Source organism: Ochotona princeps, chromosome 1 (genome assembly GCF_030435755.1).
Source record: "Ochotona princeps isolate mOchPri1 chromosome 1, mOchPri1.hap1, whole genome shotgun sequence".
Classification (NCBI taxonomy): domain Eukaryota; kingdom Metazoa; phylum Chordata; class Mammalia; order Lagomorpha; family Ochotonidae; genus Ochotona; species Ochotona princeps.
The window spans coordinates 85,449,960-85,469,361 of NC_080832.1; the positions used below are offsets into that span (position 1 = coordinate 85,449,960).

Sequence of the window (19,402 nt, forward strand, 5' to 3'; positions counted from 1 at the left end):
TTAACCCCAACAGGGGCACTCCAACCTCACTGCCCCATATTTCCAACCAATAACCAAGAAAGTTGCCTGAAATCTGCCACAAAGTCACACATGTGACCTGTCGGAGAACAAACACAGCTCCATCTGCCCGCACTGATTTGCCAGTTGCTCAACAAATTTGGTCAAAAAGGACTGAAAACAGGAAACTGACATCAAAACCATCTTTTTCTCCATTCTTGCTTCCTAAACATTGTCAATAGAGATCAAAAACTGGTGACTAATTACATGTCAAAATTCAATTGACATACCTCTGCTAACTACTACAAGGCAACAGAACAGGATAATTTCCAAGCTCGTATTTTCGTCTCATACATGTTCTCAAAAATATCAGCGCAGGATGCATTCTCTGAGAAAGAAAACTGAGGTAACCAAGAAGTTTCGAAGCACATGAAAATCCGGATGGAATTTATTAGGTCATGAGGAAGACATCATACATAATCAGAATTTTTTAAGATTTTATTTATTTTTATTGGAAAGGCAGATATACAGAGAGCAGCAGAGACAGAGAGGAATATCTTCCATCTGCTGATTCACTCCCCAAGTGACCGCAACAGTCGGAGCAGGGAGCTGATCCTAAGCCAGGAGCCAGGAGCTTCTTCCAGGTCTCCCACACGGGTACAGGGTCCCAAGACTTTGGGGCATCCATCACTGCTTTCCCAGGCCACAAGCAGGGAGCTGGATGGGAAGCGGGGCCACCAAGAATAGAACCAGCGCCAATCTGGGATCCTGGCGCATGCAAGGTGAGGACTTAAGCCACTAGGTTACCACGCCAGCCCAGAATAGAAATTCTTCGTAACGGAGCTATAGAATGGAACCTTTAACATACATTCTAAAAGAACATTGAATCAGATTTTCACTCCCTACATTTATCATGTAATGTAGCATATATGTAATAATAGAACCAAAATATGTAATAAAGAATTGTAGTAATAGGGCTCTAAAGTGACATTCAGCCACCTAAGATTCAAAAAACTTTCCAAAGATATATTTACTTTCATAAACACTATGAAATCAAATCTTATAAAGTGGTCTTACTAGTGATATTTTTTCTTAAAGATCAAGATAAAGCAACAAGATAACCTACAACTTTATTTTAATATTATTCTGGTATTAATATTATATTAATATCAAAATAATTTTCTAAATCATGACTGAGTTTATGCCCCTCAAATTTGCACTTGAGCTGTTTATGTTAACCCTTCTTTCCCACATCCTCCACTCCTCCACTTCTCACGTACAAATTAAAAAAAAAAAAAAAAGACCAAGCATTACAATAAAAAAAGAAATTTACTCAACATATATCCACTAACTTCAGTGGAAATACAAACAGTGAGCAAAATGAACTCTTCCTACTATTCAGGTAAGAAGCTAAAACCATCCATGCCTATTTAAGAAGTGCATCATCCTCTTCTCACCACCATTTCCCCAAGAAAAAGTAAATGAAAAAAGTATTAACATGGGGTATGCTGTTAAAAAAAAAAAAAAACTGCTGTATGAAGTATTAGGAAAAATTGAATTTTACAAAGTACCCTTTTGAAGAATCTGAACAAAGGCAATTCTTAATTATTTCTATACCTAAAAGAAGGTAATAGTTCAAACTATTTTTATTCTATTTTGTTATGTGTTTACTTATTTAATGGGAGAGGCAGAGAATTTCCATCAACTGAGTCATTCCCCAGGTGTGCATGAGGGTCCCCCACCCCTAGGCCCAAGCTGGAGCTAATCAACCTGAGTGGCCAGGACCCAACTACCTGATCCAGCTGCAACCAACACAGGGAGCACTGGCAGGAGGCCAAGTCAGGGCACAGCCCCAGGCACTGACGTGGGGTGCAGGCATTCCAATCCACAGCTTAACTGCCAGGCCAAATGTCCCCCATCCCTGGCTGGATCTTAAACACACAGACTTAACATTTGCCAGATTTTCTACTTGCCAACGTGATCTACTACTCAAAACGACAAAATGCACGACGTAACACATTCCTCCAGCACCTTTCTTTCTCTAACCTGTTAAAGCCCCATTTTTCAGTTTCACCGGTGGAGTAGTTAGTGATAAGCAAAAAACTGATCCTCTCTTTTCCCAAGTTACTGTACACACAATCAAGGGTCAGGCAAACGAACACTACAAGAAACAGGCATACAATTTTGTTAAACTCATCACCTGAGTCATCACAGGCGATCCAGGGAACACCGGCTCAATCAAGTTAACACGACATTTAAAAGTATTTCAGAAAACGATCTAGTTAGAGCATGCCCCCCAATCCTGTTAGCAGCCTCACACCTGTTACGGCAGTGATGCTGCGTGGCTCAACCTAATCAAATCTCAGCAGCCTACAGAAATGTGACTCATTCCTCTAGTATTAAGAACAGTAAAGCTTCAGGAAAAGTCTAGATCAACGAATGCAAAAAAGAATAAAAAAAAAACGTCTCCTGCTTCGAAGAACTGCACATTTCTAACAGAATGATCAAATTCAATCACAAACACGCAAGATCATTTCCTAACTACATGAGACACTGCTTGAAACATTTTTTCCCATAACTTACAAGGCAGTAAGTATAAATCAGACCTCCAAAGACAACTTATCGTCTAAAAATAGTGTATGTATTTTAAAGGCTGGCGCAGGAGCCCTTCAACTGAACAGAACAAAATTAGGTCTTCTGCATCTCTGGATATTCAATATGCACCTTCGGCGTTTAGGGGGTCCACAAATCAGAGCCCACAATTTCCCTCAAACTAGGAGGGAGTGTAATTATTAAAAAAAAATCTTCAAGAAATACGTGAAATGAAAGTCTCTCCATTCTAGCTAAAAGTAACCTTAAAACCACTTTACGACCAACAGATGGCAAAAAAAGACCCTCCCTAATTACCCACTCCAGTTAAAATTCCAACCCAAAAGGCCCACTTGAGTCTTGCAGAGAGCACAGCCGAGCGCCCTCTACAAAAGCTGTCAGGTGGGCAGGTAGGTAGGGCTCGCTGTGGTAGGCAAGCATGCAAGCCCCGAAGAGGAGGACTTGGTCACCAGCAAGGGTCGAGAGAGGGAGAGAAACCTAAGGCCGGCCCCACCCACGAAGACAGCCGCGACCGGAAAAAGGCTAGGACAACCCTTTCACCCTAAGCACTGCCCGGCCCGGCGCCCAGTTCCGCGCTCCCGGTCCAGCCCTGAGAAGGACCCGAACAGCCGGGCACGGTCACCGGCTGGGCAGGGAGGCCCGAGGAGAAGCGGAGCCCGCGGGCCTGACCTGGCCGCCGCCTCGGGAGGAGCTGAGGGGCGCTGGGAGCCCCGCGCCCGGCCCGGCACCCGCCCTCCCGGCAGGGCCCGGAGCGGAAGGTCACCGGTCGCCGCCGGAGGCCCCGGCCGCGGGCGGCGACGACCACGTCCACGAATAGCGTGTACCTTTGGCCTCGCAGTCGGCGCAGTACTTGTTGTCCTCCTCCCTCAGCAGTTTGGACAGGATGAGCTGGTGTTGCTCGTTCAGCTTCTGCGCTTTCTCCCGGCAGGAGCGCGTCGCCATCTCGGCAGCGGGGCGAGGAGCCCGGGGCACCGAGGGCAGCAGCCGGGCAGGGTGGACGCACCTGGCGCCGCTGGGGCCGCGGGCGGACTCGGCCCAGCAAGCGGCGGCGGGAGCCGGAGGAGGGGCGGCGGCAGCGCCGACGTGTCCCGCCTCCTCGCCCGGCCGGCCCCGCACGCTCCGGCGGAGCCCGCGAGGGAGGGAGAGACGACGCCGAGACTTCCGGGTGGAGTGGAGGAAGAAACGCAGGCGCGGGCGCTGCGCTTGCGCAGAGCGTCTCCCGAATCCGGTCCGCAGGTGTTTTCCCTTGAAGGGCCTTTGCACAAGGTGATTCCTCAAAGGTTATCTGGCCAGGGTTTTTAGCGATGACTGTACCTGAGGGCTAATGGGGGACATACCAGCATGACTTGCCTCCTTACCTCTGCTCTTGTTGGCTGCTAATGGGAAAGGGTAGAAACTACAGAATGTGTTCAACCAGGAGTGTTCACAGCCTAGCTGGTGTGCTGAGAAATCGGCCCTGCTTTGCACCTGGAAGTCACCCAGCCCCTCCTGACTTAGCCACAAAGCCCAGCCACGCACCTTGTTCTGCGGACTGTAGCCACTGCAGAGCTAGCAGAGCTGGGAAGTCCCAGCCTTCCCCTGGAAGAGGGGGCATCATTGGTCTCTGTGGCCCTAGATCCCCTCTCAGGTTTATTCTCTAATAAATCGGACGCAGCTGTCATTGAGTCACCTCTCCCCGTTTCTGATGCTTGGGCTGTTTCTTCTAATAGGGGCAATATCATAAATGCAGAAGTAATTGAATTCATTGAATGTATTCTTCTGCAGTTTTGAAACTGTGCGAGGTAGAAGCACGCATGGAATAAAAGAGAAACAGATCCCTTACATTTCAGGACAAAGAAATCATCTTGTGGTAACACTAAAAGCTAATGTGTATTAAGTGAGTGCTCTGTGCCATGAACTGTTAATTCATTTAACCCTGTGATACTGCAATCCTCATTGTATACTGAGGAAACTGCAGCTCCGAGTTTAGTAGTTTGCCAGGGTGATGCAGTCATCCAAATAGGAGTTGAGATTCAGACCCAAAGCAGTGTAGTTCCAGAGTCTCAGGAACCTGGTGATAAGAGGGGAAAGGTTTTTTTCAAGCAGTCAAACACCAGGCAGTGTATAAACACTGATCTTCAGTGCAAAGAAAAAAAGGGAGAGGAGGAGAACTCGAGAGAAAGACATTTTTTTAAACATATTTACTTTTATTGGGAAGTCAGACATACAGAGAGGAGAGACAGAGGAAAATCTTCCGTCCGATGGTTCACTCCCCAAGCAGCCACAATGGCTGGAGCTGAGCCAATCCAAAGCCAGGAAGCCAGAGCCTATTCTGGGTCGTGCACATGCGTGCAGGGTCCCAAGGCCTTTGGTCGTCCTCTGCTGCACTCCTAGGCCACACACAGGGGGCTGGATGGGAAGTGGAGTTGACAGAATTAGAACCGGCACCCATATGGGATCCTGGTGTGTGCAAGGCCAGGACTTTAGCCACTAGGCCATGGGACCAGGCCCAGAAAGACGTTTTCTAAACAAAAGACTTGATTAGAGCCAAGGGCTCCTCATCCCAGGTTCATAAGATTTGAACTCTGCATGAGATCGATTGAAAGATGTGGTGTGTTCGGTGTTACTAGCAATTAGTAATAAATAAGTTCGTGTAATCAATACACTGTTAGATTCGCTGGCCACCCATGAAGGAACATATCAGCCGAGTAAAGAAAAGATATAGATGACCTGGAATCAAGATGGCAGGATAGGGTAAGGACAGGTTTAAACAGACAGAAAAACATTTAATCAGGATGAAGCAGAGAGGACATATTTCAGGATAGGAAAGGACAGAACAACAGCAGAGGAGTACCTGGAGACTGACAGACAAAGGAAAGCAGCGGGCACAGTGATGTGGTGTTGCAATGACTGATACTCCAGCGGCATTCAGCTAACAGCGATCTGAACTCCACCAGCAACCAGGTTCCGACAAGATCAGCGCCACCAACAACCTAATTATATAGGACACCTGGTGTCTCTCTCATCCTGGGACCTGCTCCAACCGCAGTGAGAGAAAGGTTGCAGAGACAATGGTGCAGCCTCAGCATGGTATCACAGGAGGTGAAGAGTGATGAGCCAAGAGCTGGGGCTATGGAGACCACAGTGGAAATCTGACATAAGAACCCAGACCTGGAACTTGCTGGAGATTGTGGCACAAGTGGATGCAAGCAAAAAGTTGTGTACCAACTGCAATAAGTAAAATCACATTGTAGACCTGTGGGTGACACAGGTTAGAAACCGGCCCCAAGAAGACTCTGCTAACCAGAAGTGCAATGACCAAGAGCAAAAGAAGAGACAAAGGCACAATGAATATTACTGAAGACTCCCCTGTGAAGCAGCAAAACCCTATGCCAACCTCAGAGTTAACTGAGGAAGACATCGAGAAAATGGGGGACACAGAATCCATAAGACTCATTTTAAAGATTCTGATCAAAAATGAGAAGCTTATGCAAGAGTTGAAAGAATTTAAGGAAGCAACAAAGAAAATCAAGGCTGATATATCAGAAATTAAGAACACAGTAGAACAAATTAAAAGTACAGTGGAGAGTCTCAAAAATAGAATGAAGCAAGCAGAAGAAAGAATCTCAGAATTGGAAGATATTTCCTGTCACCAGGGAGAAAAAAACAAAAAGCTCCAAGCAGAGCTGGAGCAGACCAAAAAAAGTATTCAAGAATTGAAACACTATTAAAAGGCCAAATATCAGAGTTATGGGAGTCCCAGAAGGTGCAGAAAGAGAAGCTGAGTTTCAGAAGGTGCAGAAAGAGAAGCTTAGTTTGCAAATGTATTTAATGAAATAATAAAGGAAAATTTCCCTAATCTGGAGAAAGAATTGGGAAACAAGATCCAGGAGGGGCACAGAACCCCCAACACGCTTGATCAAAAGCGATCTTCACCAAGACACATGATCATCAAGCTCTCTTCAATAGAACATAAGGAAAAGATCCTTAAGTGTGCTCATGAAAAAATCAATTGAGATATAAAGGAAAGCCAATTAAACTCACAGGAGATCTCTCACAAGAAACTCTACAGGCCAGAAGACAATGGAGAGACATACTCCAGATTCTAAAAGAAAAAAATTGTCGGCCTAGGATAACATATCCAGCAAAGCTTTCCTTTGTCTTTGAAAATGAAATAAAATTCTTCCACAGTAAAGAAAAGTTAAAAGAATTTGCCTCTTTCAAACCTGCACTACAAATGATACTTCAAGATGTTCTCTTGACAGAGAAGAGGAATAGCACCTACCAAAACCAAAGGCAAATGGGAAGAACATTCCAGTAAAATGACAACAGAAGACTAAACCAATGAACAACCCATTCCTAAAATGACAGGACCAAAGTAACACCCATACATATTAAACTCTGAATGTAAATGGTTTAAGCTCAATCAAACGTCACAGATTAGTACACTGGATTAAAAAACAAAACCCATCTATTTGTTGTCTGGAGGAGAAACACTTCAACAAAGATTAGCGGAAACTGTATCACATGGGTTTTGTTGTTTTCTGTTGGTTTCATCTCTTCAAAACACTTTCTTCTGATTAAATCATTCAATGACTCATAGATCATGCAATGACATCATTTTCTTCAAGAAGGTTCTTGATTCTCATTTCTTCAGCTACACGTTAGTCATTTAATAGCATGTTATTTAAATTCATGGTGTTATTAATTTCTTTTTTCTCCCTGATGTTGATTTTGTTTTGTGGCTTTTCATTTAAGGGGATGTATAGTAGCTGTGTAATGGAGACTGTCATATCTAGTAACACGTCATTTAACTTCATGGCATTGTAAATTTCTATTTTTCTTTCTATTGTTGATTTTGTATCATGACTTTACATTTGAGGGGATGTACAGTAGCTGTGAAATGGAGACTCAATCCAGATGTGAGGATGCAGTGTAGTATGCATTTCTGCTTCCAGACAAAGATGGACTTACAATGAAACTGTTTACTATATCTTGACAATAGGATTCTGGACTCTCTGCTAGTGTCTATGCCCGCAATGATGGACATATGACTGAGTATGAAGAACTATATGTTAGTAATGATATAGAGGAACTAGGTGGGGGGGAGGGAATTGGGGAGGGGATAAGGGAATATGGAACTGTATCATAAAATGATAATAATAATAATAATAAAATGTTTAAAAAAAGAATATAGATGACCTTTATTCAAAGAAACGCCAGTTCACGGACCTTTCTCCCTTGCAGTGGAGAAACAGACTTGAAGAAGGGGGTGGAGGGGCTGCAAAGCAACAGAAAAAAAGGCAAAGAAAGACATGTGCTGGGAGTTTAAACCCCTCTAGACATGGAGGCTGAAGCGGGGTCACTTCAGTCCTTATTTGGTGTTGGATATTGGCTGGCATCCGTCATTGGTCCAACAGTGGCTCTGTTGCCTCAGGGGCACACCGGATTTCTGCTGTTTTTCGGGGTTTCAGTCTAAGGTCAGAGTGAAGGACCGGGCTCAAAGGAAGCTCTGTTCTCCTCCAGTAACTGTGGCAACCATCAGTAACTGTTAACTGTGGTGGGGCAGATGCTAAGAAAAGTGATGGACCGGGGCCTGTGTCAAATACCCTCTATTGACTTATGGTTTTTATTTATTGCAAATAAAGAGATCTTTGGCCAACAATTTACTCCCCTGAATGCTCTCAGTAACCGGACTGAAACAGGTGGAAGCCAGGAGCCCAATCCAGATCTCCCACATGGGTGGCAGACACCCAACATTTTGACCTGACCTACTGGCTCCCAGGGTGTTCACTAGCAGGAAGCTGGAACTGGAAGCAGAGCCAGGACCCTAACACAGACAATCGCTTATGAGATACAGGGACACAGGGGTCCCAAGTGATATTTATCCACTCCTTGTCCCCATCTTATACTTTTTTTTATAAGACTAATTGCTGGTTTCAGTCTCTTGGTAACAGAAATCTTTATGCTTCCCTAGCCCTTTTCTTGGAACAAGGGCTCAGAAATGCTGTGGAATTAAACTGAATGGATTTGACAATGAAAATGCTCTGTAATTTTAAAAAAAGAGAGAGCTAAAACTGTGCTGCTCTGACAAATGATAAACACAGGGGTTACTGTTATGGTCTTGGGAGCAAGTTCAGGGTCAACAGTTCAGAAACCACATCTCCACTGCCTATAATTTTTCTGCACACCTGTGAGTTAAATGATGCTCACTTATTATCACCTGGAACCTGAAGCAAGGTGATATTGCATTGTTGCATCACCACTTCCCTATGATAGGGAGGGCCTTGGTCTCTTGGTCCTGCACATCCATTGCTCTCCTGTGAGTTCCTGCAACTCTTGGCCTGCCCAGTACCTGCTTGCCTTCTGGCTTACCTGGGGACAGACTCTGAGGATAGGGGTAGCCCCTGAACATGGCCTAAATTTATCTGTATTCCTCACCTTCTGTTCACTGCTTGAGTAAGTCAGCAAAGATGCAAATGCTAAAATGTTTTGTATTTGTAACTTGTGTACTTTCAAGAATTCTGGGAGAGGAGAAGCCTAACAATAATGGAATGTGAACAGAGAAGCCAGGAAAAGGCAAATATTTGCAGTTTTGTAAATGTGCCCAGGCTGTTTGCTACACATCTCTTAAGATAATATATGTTACTGGGGAAGCTCGAACATAGGTCTTCAGTTTAACAGATGGATTTCACAGGAATGACCATTTGTTCCTCTCAGGGTTTTGATTCAGACTGAATTGCCACGGTGACATTTCATTTGCTATTTTCTGTTATCATCAAATGAATGGTTGCCTAGTACCTGCAGCTGGTAATTAAGAAGGTGGGACTCTGAACATGCTAGAACATGCTACAGCATTATTCTTTCCTTAGAATAATGGGATCTGCCATCACCAAGCTTGGCCAATAAAGAATCCTTAATATATCCTAGACTTGTCTGGCATGATCTCTCTCACACCCCCAGAACAATATGAGAATGAGTTTCAATAAAAAGAAAAATAATGTCAAGTGGAATCAAACATGTCAGAAAATACTACGATTGAAAATGGTTGGGGGCCTGGTGTGATAGCGTAGCAGCTAAAGTCCTAGCCTTGAACATGCAGGATCCCATATGGATGCCGGTTCTAATCCCAGCAGCTCCACTTCCCATCCAGCTCCCCGCTTGTGGCCTGGGAAAGCAGTGGAGGACGGCCCAAAGCTTTGGGACCCTGCACTCATGTGGGAGACCTGGAAGAGGCTCCTGGCTCCTGGCTTCGTATTGGCTCAGCTCCAGCCATTGCAGCCACTTGGGGAGTGAATCATCGGACGGAAGATCTTCCTGTCTTTCTCTCCTCCTCTCTGTATATCTGACTTTGTAATAAAAATAAATGAATCTTTAAAAAAAATACTTAAAAAAAAAAGAAAGTGGGAGGTAGGGAGGAAGATAATGAGGGAAAGGAAACTGCACAAAACCGTAGCCATCAGGTAGCTTGGAAAACAGGCTGTAGCACAGGAACACTTGTTAGGTCCAAGTGAGAGAGAAGTTTGGATAAGTCAAGTATGACAGATTTTGGAAAACTTGGGGGAACCAAGTAGAAAATTTCCGGATTCTTCAGTTAGGTTAGTAGCAGGATCAAAGTGACTTTTGGGGGAAAGTTAGTAGCAGCAACCTTTCAACAAAAGCTAGTTTTTAGTATTAACCACTCTCCCTCTAAAATTCTGCTTAGCACTGCAAGTATTCAGAAAAACAGAAGATAGGTTTACCATCAAGAAATGACCTACAGGATAGAATGTAGGGCCATAACAATGTCTAATGAAAATGAATATAATAGCTACATTCAAAAAACAGGCAAAATTTAAAGTGCAATTTATTTAACTCAGTGTATCTAAAATATTTCAATGTTTGAGTAATATAAAAATTGAAATATATTACATTCTTTTCACATTTTCTTTGGAATATAGTCTGTATTTGCACTTACAGCTCATTCAGTTTGGAGGAGCTGAATTTCAAATGCTCAATAGTCCCATGTGACTAGAGGCTACATTATTGAATAGTGTTGCTTCAGAGGCTACTAAAATCTAAGCTTGAATTGTTTATTAAGGTGGAAGTAGGAAGAAAAAATGAGACTGATACCAAAGGCACCTTGGCAAGAAAATCACATTGCATTCATTCAATAATATTCATTCACTCATCCACGTACAATCAGAAACTTTGAGTCCACTATGAGATAGGATCTTACAAACAGAACTTTTAGAACCACACTGTAAAGACTGTAGCAAATATGAAGGACTGTGAGCAAGAGAAACAGAACATGTGCTATCCCGGGAGATTTGGGGAAGTCTTCTCAAGGAGATATTGCTTCAACTTTATTTTAATTGATGTAGGAATTTTCTAAGTGCCTGGAGGTAAAGGTGAAAAAAATCTTTGCTTGAAAAAAGTGTGCTTTTGAAAATTCAGGATTTTATGCTGGAAGCCTGTGAGGTAAGAGGCAACAGGAACCTAAATTATGTGTGGAAATAACAAAATAGGAAAGGAAACAAGGTAGAGAAAAAGATAGAGGCCTAGTGCTTAAGAGCGTCACACAACCAACAGGGGTCTTACACCAAGAAAAAGGACTTCTTGGGCTTTATGCTCAGTATTTAGCAACATGGATGGGGACATGGGTAGGAAAAGACTTACTAAACCAGATGATTAATTATTACAGTAATAATGAAAAAATATTATGGAGGCCTATTTTAAGGCAATAGTAAAAGGTTTGGAATAAAGTCAAAAGGTGTTTTAAAATTAAAAGCAACAAGATCTAGCAGCTGACTGTACAGGAAGGGTGAGAGGAAGGAGGTGAGAGTAACACCAAGGCTTCTAAGTTTGGAGGCAGGTAAAACGGTGATACCATTAACCCAGATCAGGAACAGAAAAGGATTGGCCTCTCAGTGGTAGCAAGGCTGAACCCAGGAAGGCTGAACCCAGGATGTTGACCGTTCAAGCTGTCTTCTAGCACAGCTGCCTGCTCTGCCACCATGACATAATAAGCCATGTCCTTCATCAACGACTTTCTGGCTACCAATATAGACAGTCATGATCCCCATCCAGTGGTGAAGCCGGAGCCGCAGGTGCAATCCTGCAAGCAGATCGCAGCTGACAGCTATGCAAGGCACTGTCGGCATGTCAGCATGCCCAGGGAAGGATAAATGGACCACTGGGCATGATCTGCTACTTCCCCCATGTAAGCCTTAACCTTCACTCCAAGGATAAAAGTCTGAAGATATTTCCCAGGGTGTGGACAAGCATGCACCATTCTGTAGGCATTCCGCTGAGTATCTGGCCTCCAGCAGGATGGACAAAGCCACTTATCTCTGCCTCATCTACTTCCTCAATTTTGCCAGAATTCCATCTGGCAACAGATATGTGGAAATCAGGTACAGAGCGTTAAGTTCCAAAGGCTAGGAGCCTGTATGTGGAAGTCACCAGGTCTCATAAGATCCTGAGCTTTTAGAAGAACTTCCATTCTCCATGCAGGGCATCATCTACCTCACAATAGTCTTCACCCCTGGCAATACCAAGAACATCTACATTACAATGAGTAGAGTAGATGAACAAACATTGGCTATCCTAACCTGTGTCATCTCCTACCCACTTCATCCCTGTGCAGTACAAAGGAGCCAGCCAATAACTTGTACATAAAAAGCAATAACTTGCATATAAATACTGCGGAAAGGTTTGTGAAGATGAAAAGGAAAGGGCCTGGTGCTGTAGCCTAGTGGCTAAATCCTCACTTTGCATGCGCCCAGGATCCCATATGGGTACCAGTTCATATCCCGGCTGCTCCACTTCTGATCTAGCTCCCTGCTTGTGGCCTGGGAAAGCAGTAGAGGATGACCCAAAGCCTTGGAACCCTGCACCCAGTGTAGGAGACCTGGAAGAAGCTGCTGGCTGCTGGCTTTGGATCAGCTCAGCTCTGGCCATGGTGGCCACTTGGGGATGGAACCAGTGGCTGGAAGATCTTTCTGTCTGTATCTGCTCCTCCCTGTAAATTTGTCTTTCCAATCAAAAAGATTAATCTTTAAAAAGAAAAAAAACGAAAAGGCAGGTGAATCACTGTTCAGAGAGATATTTAGGAATGGGGGAACTTCATGCTGGTCCTGTGGAAAAAAATTTGCAAAAAATCATGCAATTAAGAGAATGGTCACATACATAACTCTTAAAGGCCATTTGAGCCTTTTTGTTTTAAAGATGCATTTTACCTCAAAGACTTGCAGAGACAGAGGGATAGAGAGAGGGTTTCCATTCACAGGTTCACTGCACGAATGGCTACAGCAGCCATAGCTGGGATGGGCTGCTTGAACTTTGAAAAATTCCAATCATCCTTGTACTGGTCAGATTACGACTGTAAAGGGCTGGAGGAAACCGTAGGAAAGGACCTTGTGGTCATCATGTTAGAACACTGGCACTCTGATTTCATGTATTTATTGTGGAGAAAAGGAGAGAATCACATCACTCCAAGGCACAAGCAGCTCCACTGATCACACTACAGCCCAAAGATGTTAGAATCTCAGTGTATTTAAGTGTTTTGGGTTGTTTCATTTGTGTGTTTTATCATGTCTTCCCTGGATATGTCTCTTACGCATTGCCAAATAGTTGCAGTTCTATTCTAGGTTCAGCATTTTGCAGAAAAGCAATAAAAACAGAATACATTGAAGAGGAAGAAAGAAAAAAAAAAGACTCTTCAGATCAAACAAGAAGAGGTGCTCACCAGAGGGCATGTTAAGATGTCCATAGGAAGTCCTGCTTCAATAGCTCAGTGGCTAAATTCTCACCTTGCACACATTGGAATCCTATATGGGTGCTAGTTTGTAATCCAGCAGCCCCACTTCCCATCTAGTTCCCTGCTTGTGGCCTGGGAAAGCAGTTAAGGATGCCCCAAAGTCTTGGGTCCCCGCACCCACAAGGGACACCCGGAACCAGCTCCTGGCTCCTGGCTTCAGATCAGCTCAGCTTTGGCCATTGAGGCTCCTTGGGGAGTGAACCAAGCAGATGGAGGATCTTTCCCTGTGTATCTCCTTCTCTCAGTAAATCTGCCTTTCCAAAAGAAAAAAAATCAATTTTTAGAAAAAAGATGAGGAGGGCCCGGCGGCGTGGCCTAGCGGCTAAAGTCCTCGCCTTGAACGCACCGGGATCCCATATGGGCACAGGTTCTAATCCCAGCAGCTCCACTTCCTATCCAGCTCTCTGCTGGTGGCCTGGGAAAGCAGTCGAGGACGGCCGAAAGCTTTGAGACCCTGCACCCGCGTGGGAGACCTGGAAGAGGTTCCCGGCATCGGATCAGCGCGCATCGACCCGTTGCGGCTCACTTGGGGAGTGAATCATCGGACGGAAGATCTTCCTCTCTGTCTCTCCTCTCTGTATATCTGGCTTTGTAATAAAAATAAATAAATCTTTAAAAAAAAAAAGATGAGGAGATCACAGGAAATCATAGGAGATCATTCTATTAAGTGAAATAGGCCAGAGGCAGAAAGACCAAGACAAATACTACATGGGTCGTGAAATAAAAGCAGGCCAGATTAACATCATCCCATAGTTTCTTGTCAGTAGGTATGCTACTACCTCTTCCAGCATGTGAACGCTAAACAAAACAAGGTTGAAAGCCCCTTATAACAAATACTTGTCAATTACAGGATCTAGGTTTCCATAAAAACAAAGAAGGGACTGCACTAAGTGTGCAACCCACTCACCTTCACAGCAACTCATGCAGAAACACTACTTTTGTTCCTCCGACATAACACAGTAAAGCCATAAACGCCATAAATTGAGAGAGCTTAGCAGCTTGGTCCCCCTACCAGCCCCTCTGGTCATATTGTTTAGAGCTCTTCTTTCCCTTACTTAAACAAAATTTAACTTATTCTATGTTCACCTGTGTGTCTAGTCTCATAAATCATCATTGACAACCGGGAACAGATTCAGACTCAACTCACAGATTTTCCAATAATATTATGAAAAAGTTAAACACATACAGGCACACAAACATAATCTCTAAAACATATATATATATATATATATATTTGTTTATTTATTCAAGATTTATTCACTGCCACAAACAGGGAGCTGGATGGGCAGTGGAGCAGCTGGGATACAAACTGGTACCCATATGGGATCCCAGGTGCAGGCAGATTTATTTATTTCAATTGGAAAGGCAGATTTACAAGTAGGAGAAAAAAGAGATTTTCCATCCATTGGTTCAGTCACCAAATGGCCACAATGTCTGGAGTTGAACTGACCTGAAGCCAGGACCCAGGAGCTTCTTCCAGGTCTCCCACATGGGGATGGCGTTGGGCCATTTTCTGCTGCTTTTCCAGGCCATAAGCAAGCAGCTGGATCAAAATTGGAGCATCAGGAATCCAAACCAGAGTCCATATTGGATGTTGGCACTTGGAGGTAAAAGATTAGCCAGCTAAACCCTTGAGCTGCTTCCAATACATTTTTCTTAAAAACAAACAAACAAACACATAGTAGGAGTGGGAGTTGCCCTGACTAGGCTACGGTTCTCAATAGTGAACATGAGGGCCAAGTGTGTGGTGCACAGGATTGGACTGGGCCACAGTGTACATCAGTTTGCCTAAGAGATGGGATTGGAGATAGGACTGACCCAGCAATTGCAACTACCACTGTGTGTATGGGCTGACATGGACGACCGATTGAGCTGGACACTATATTGGCAAGAACACACAAGAGTCACGTCTAGGTTTGCCCTAGACATGCACTAAACTACTGGACTCAGAACTCCAATGTTAGGGACAATTGTAATATCTGTGGTCTTACTGTGCAGTGCATGTGTCAGAACTGGACCTCCTTAGTGGCTAAGACGGATCAGTGGACAGCATGCCCAGAAACACATGGAGGATGTGGCAGTTCATCTGGGGACATCTCATACCATAACAGAGGAAGGAGAGCAAATCAAACTGTTCAACTACCCCACTCAAGCGTTGGCAGCAAATATCTAGGCAAAGGAAGATTCTGGGGTGGACTGCGTCAGCAGATGGACCTTGGAAGTATTTCTCATCCTTGGATTGGTGAGATCAACAGCATTTCAGAACTATCAAAACCACTTGAGTGGAAATCTTGGAGCAGGTCCCACATCAGGGACTCTGGGATGGCTTCAGGTACCTGTTCCACATCCCCAGGTACTGTGGCAGTGGGGCCGTGGGGTGCAGTTTCTTCCCTAAATTCCCCCTTCACTAGATTAAGGAGGAAGAGGGGGGAAGATTTGGAAACAATGGTCTCATCCAAAACACCCTAGTGCTTGACTCTTCCCACTGAGGTCAACTATGTAAACATGAAAAACTTAAAAAATTTAAATAAATAAATAAAAACTGAAAAACATAATAGGACAAATGTAAATGTCTTGGACTCTGGTGTTTTGCAACACAACAGGGTAACTATGGTTCAGGATAATATGTAATATTCTGCAAAAAGAATATGGATAGAGGAGTTGATAGGTACCAAAAACAAAGGTAAAAATAAGGAAAGCAAAAGGCTCTTCAGCTGATATGGTGAGTTAAAACTATAAATACATATGGAAATGTGGTATTGTAACCCTTAAAAATGCAAAGATTACAATTCACTTAAAATTTTAAAATAAATTTTAAAAATATTTCCTGCAGAGAGAATCAATTGGCAGAATATGGTATAGACACTTTTAAACAAATGGAGAAACATTAGACAGGGTGAAGCACAGAGGGCACATTTCAGGAAATAGGAGAGGACAGAACAACAGCAGAGGGGTACCTGGAGACAGACAGACACAGGAAAGCAGTGGACACATCAGTGTGGTACAGTTACTGATACCTTAGCGGCATTTAGCGAGCAGCGATCTAAACTGCACCAGCAAACACAACTACAACAGCAACAAAAGCAGAAGGGTGTTCACCGGGAGCTTAGGAGGTGAATCCAGACAAAGAACTGCTGGTCTTACTGATCGATTTTTTTTAAGATTTATGTATTTTTATTGGAAAGGTGGATATACAGAAAGGAGGAAAGACAGAGAAGATCTTTCGTCCGATGATTCACTCCCCAAGTGGCCCCAATGGCCGGTACTGAGCCAATCCGGAGCCAGGAGCCAGGAACCTCCTCCAGGTCTCCCATGCTCATGCAGGGTTCCAAGCCTTTGGGTCGTCCTCAACTGCTTTCCCAGGCCACAGGCAGGGAGCTGGATGGGAAGTGGAGCTGCTGGGATTACAACCGGCAGCCATATGGGATCCTGGTGTGTTCAAGATGAGGACTTCAGCTGTTAGCCCACTGCCCCGGGCCCCTGACTGGTCCATTTGATTTGACCAGGAGCAGAGATAGAGCAGCAGGTGGCAGATGGGCAGTGGGAACAGACAGGATTTCACAGGCCAGTCAGTTCCCTGTGCTGAATCAGGCGCCATTTTGTGTAGGGAGCAAAGCGCTATGATGGGACAGAACTGCACATGCACTGAGTTGGAAGGGAACTAATTTCTGGCTCAGTGAACTGCAACAACATGGCATCCTTCCAGGTTCCACTAAAGATAGGTCAGAGTAGCCCACAGACCTGATGGCCAGCAGATCAAGAACTCTAGTAGTAGCACATGAGGCACTATTTTGTACAGTGTAGCAAAGGCTTTAAGGGATAAAAGTGAGCTACACATGCAGTGAGCTCAGCGAGAATTCAGTGAGCTCAGTGCATTGCAATGGTCTCACAGGGAAAATAACACTGACTATGGCATTGTACAGGTCAAAACAGGTCCGTGTGACCCTCAGACCTAACAGCCAAAAGGTTCTGAGAAGATCAACTCCACCAACAACCCAGCTATATAGGACTCCTGGTATCTCCCTAATCCTGGGACCTGCTCCAACAAAAAATGGGAGAAAGGTTGTACAGACAATGATGCAGCCTCACAACGGTATCACAGGAGGTGCAGAGGTGAGCCAGGAGCTGGAGTATGCAGACCATGGTGGAAGTCTAACAAAAGAACCCAGACCTGGAACTCACTGCAGGGAATGGCACAACTGACTGCAAACAAAAAGCCATGTACCAACCACAATAAGTAAAATTGAACTGTGTATCTGTGGGTGAGAAAGCTTAGAAACCTGCCTCAAGGAGAAGAATCTGATAATCAGAAGTGCAATGATCAAAAGCAAAAGAAAAAACAAAGGCACAATGAATATTATTGTAGACTACCCTGCAAAGGAGAAAAATCCGTTGCCAACCTCAGAGTTAACTGAGGAAGACATCAAGAAAATGGGGCATACAGAATTTGAAACACTTGTTAATACAGCATCTTATCAGCAATGAGTAGCATGCAATACAGGAGTTAAGGAATTTAAGGAATATGTCACACAGGAAATGAATCAAATGAAAGATGATATATCAGAAATGAAGAATACAGTGGAGCAAATTGAAAGTACAGTGGAGAGTCTCCAAAATAGAATGAAGGAGGCAGAAGAAAGAATCTCAGAATTAGGGGCCTAGTGCAATGGCCTCGCAGCTAAAGTCCTCGCCTTCAACGCACCAGGATCCCATATGGGTGCCGGTTCTAATCCCAGCAGCTCCACTTCCCATCCAGCTCCCTGCTTGTGGCCTGGGAAAGCAGTCAAGGACGGCCCAATGCATTGGGACCCTGCACTCGCGTGGGAGACCCGGAAGAGGTTCCAGGTTCCCGGCTTCGGATCGGCGCGCACCGGCCATTGCGGCTCACTTGGGGAGTAAAACATCGGATGGAAGATCTTCCTCTCTGTCTCTCCTCCTCTGTGTATATCTGGCTGTAATAAAATGAATAAATCTTTTAAAAAAAAAAAAAAAGAGTAGGTCTCTTCCAACCCTGCTCTACAAATGATATACTTTAAGATTTCTATTAACAGAAAAGAGGAATAGCACCTACCAAAACCAAAGGCAAATGTGAAGAACATCCCAGTAAAATCACAACAGAACACTAAATCATAGAACAACCCATTGCTAAAATGACAGGACCAAATTACCACCCATTCATATTAACCCTGAATGTAAATGGCTTAAACTCACCAATCAAATGTAAATAAACTGCATTAAGAAAACAAACCCATCTACTATTTATTACCTACAGGGGACATATATCACCAACAAAGATAAGAGGATACTATCTCATGGATTTTGATTGGGTTTTTTTCATTACATCTCTTCAAAACACTTTCTGATTAAATTCTTCACTGAATCATAAATCTTATAGTATCATCATTTTCTTCAAGAAGGCTTTTGATTTTCATTTCTTTTTTTAATTCTCTCATCTTTTAATTTTTTGAACTTTTTCCATTTTTTAATTATGTTTCTGACAATCTTTACATAGTTAATTAGGGTAAAAAGGTTCAAGGGTTACAGGAAAGTGGGTAAGACTATTATTTCTACATTGTTTCCTTCATGTATCTGAAGTAAACAGGGATATTAAGGGAGAAGCCCCACCCAGCCATAGTCCATGCCCACAATGATAGATATATGATTTTTTATGAAGAAATATGCTATAGTAATAATATAGAGGAACTCAGTGTGGGTAGGGAGGGGACTGGCGAGGATGTAAGGGAAGTCCCAGGGTGTATGGAACTGCATCATATAACAATAATAACAATTTTAAAAAAGTCAAAAAAAATATTTCCTGAGACATTAAGCTTCATATATGTGTTAAAATTTTATGTATCTACTTCTAGAGCTCTAAGGAGAACTTAGGGCTGGCGAAAAGTCATTTGGAAGTTACCTCAATTAAAATGATCATAGAACTCAGAGGAATGGGCACAATTTGTCCAGAGAAAGCATGTTAATAAAGAGGAGAGACTCAGGAACAAACTCTTGGATTGC

The 19,402-nt window shown here is 43.7% G+C and overlaps 1 protein-coding gene across 3 annotated transcripts in view; it reads right to left on the reverse strand.

The window, feature by feature from the left end:
- SMAP1 (small ArfGAP 1) overlaps positions 1-3,750 on the reverse strand; it is a 160,411-nt gene extending 156,661 nt beyond the window's left edge. For all 3 annotated transcript variants that reach the window (XM_058661527.1, XM_058661520.1, XM_058661512.1), the window contains exon 1: positions 3,432-3,750. In XM_058661527.1, the coding sequence (XP_058517510.1) occupies positions 3,432-3,549 (118 nt within the window). In that variant the 5' untranslated portion in view covers positions 3,550-3,750. The remainder of the gene's footprint in view (positions 1-3,431) is intronic.
- Between the last annotated feature and the right edge of the window lie 15,652 nt (positions 3,751-19,402).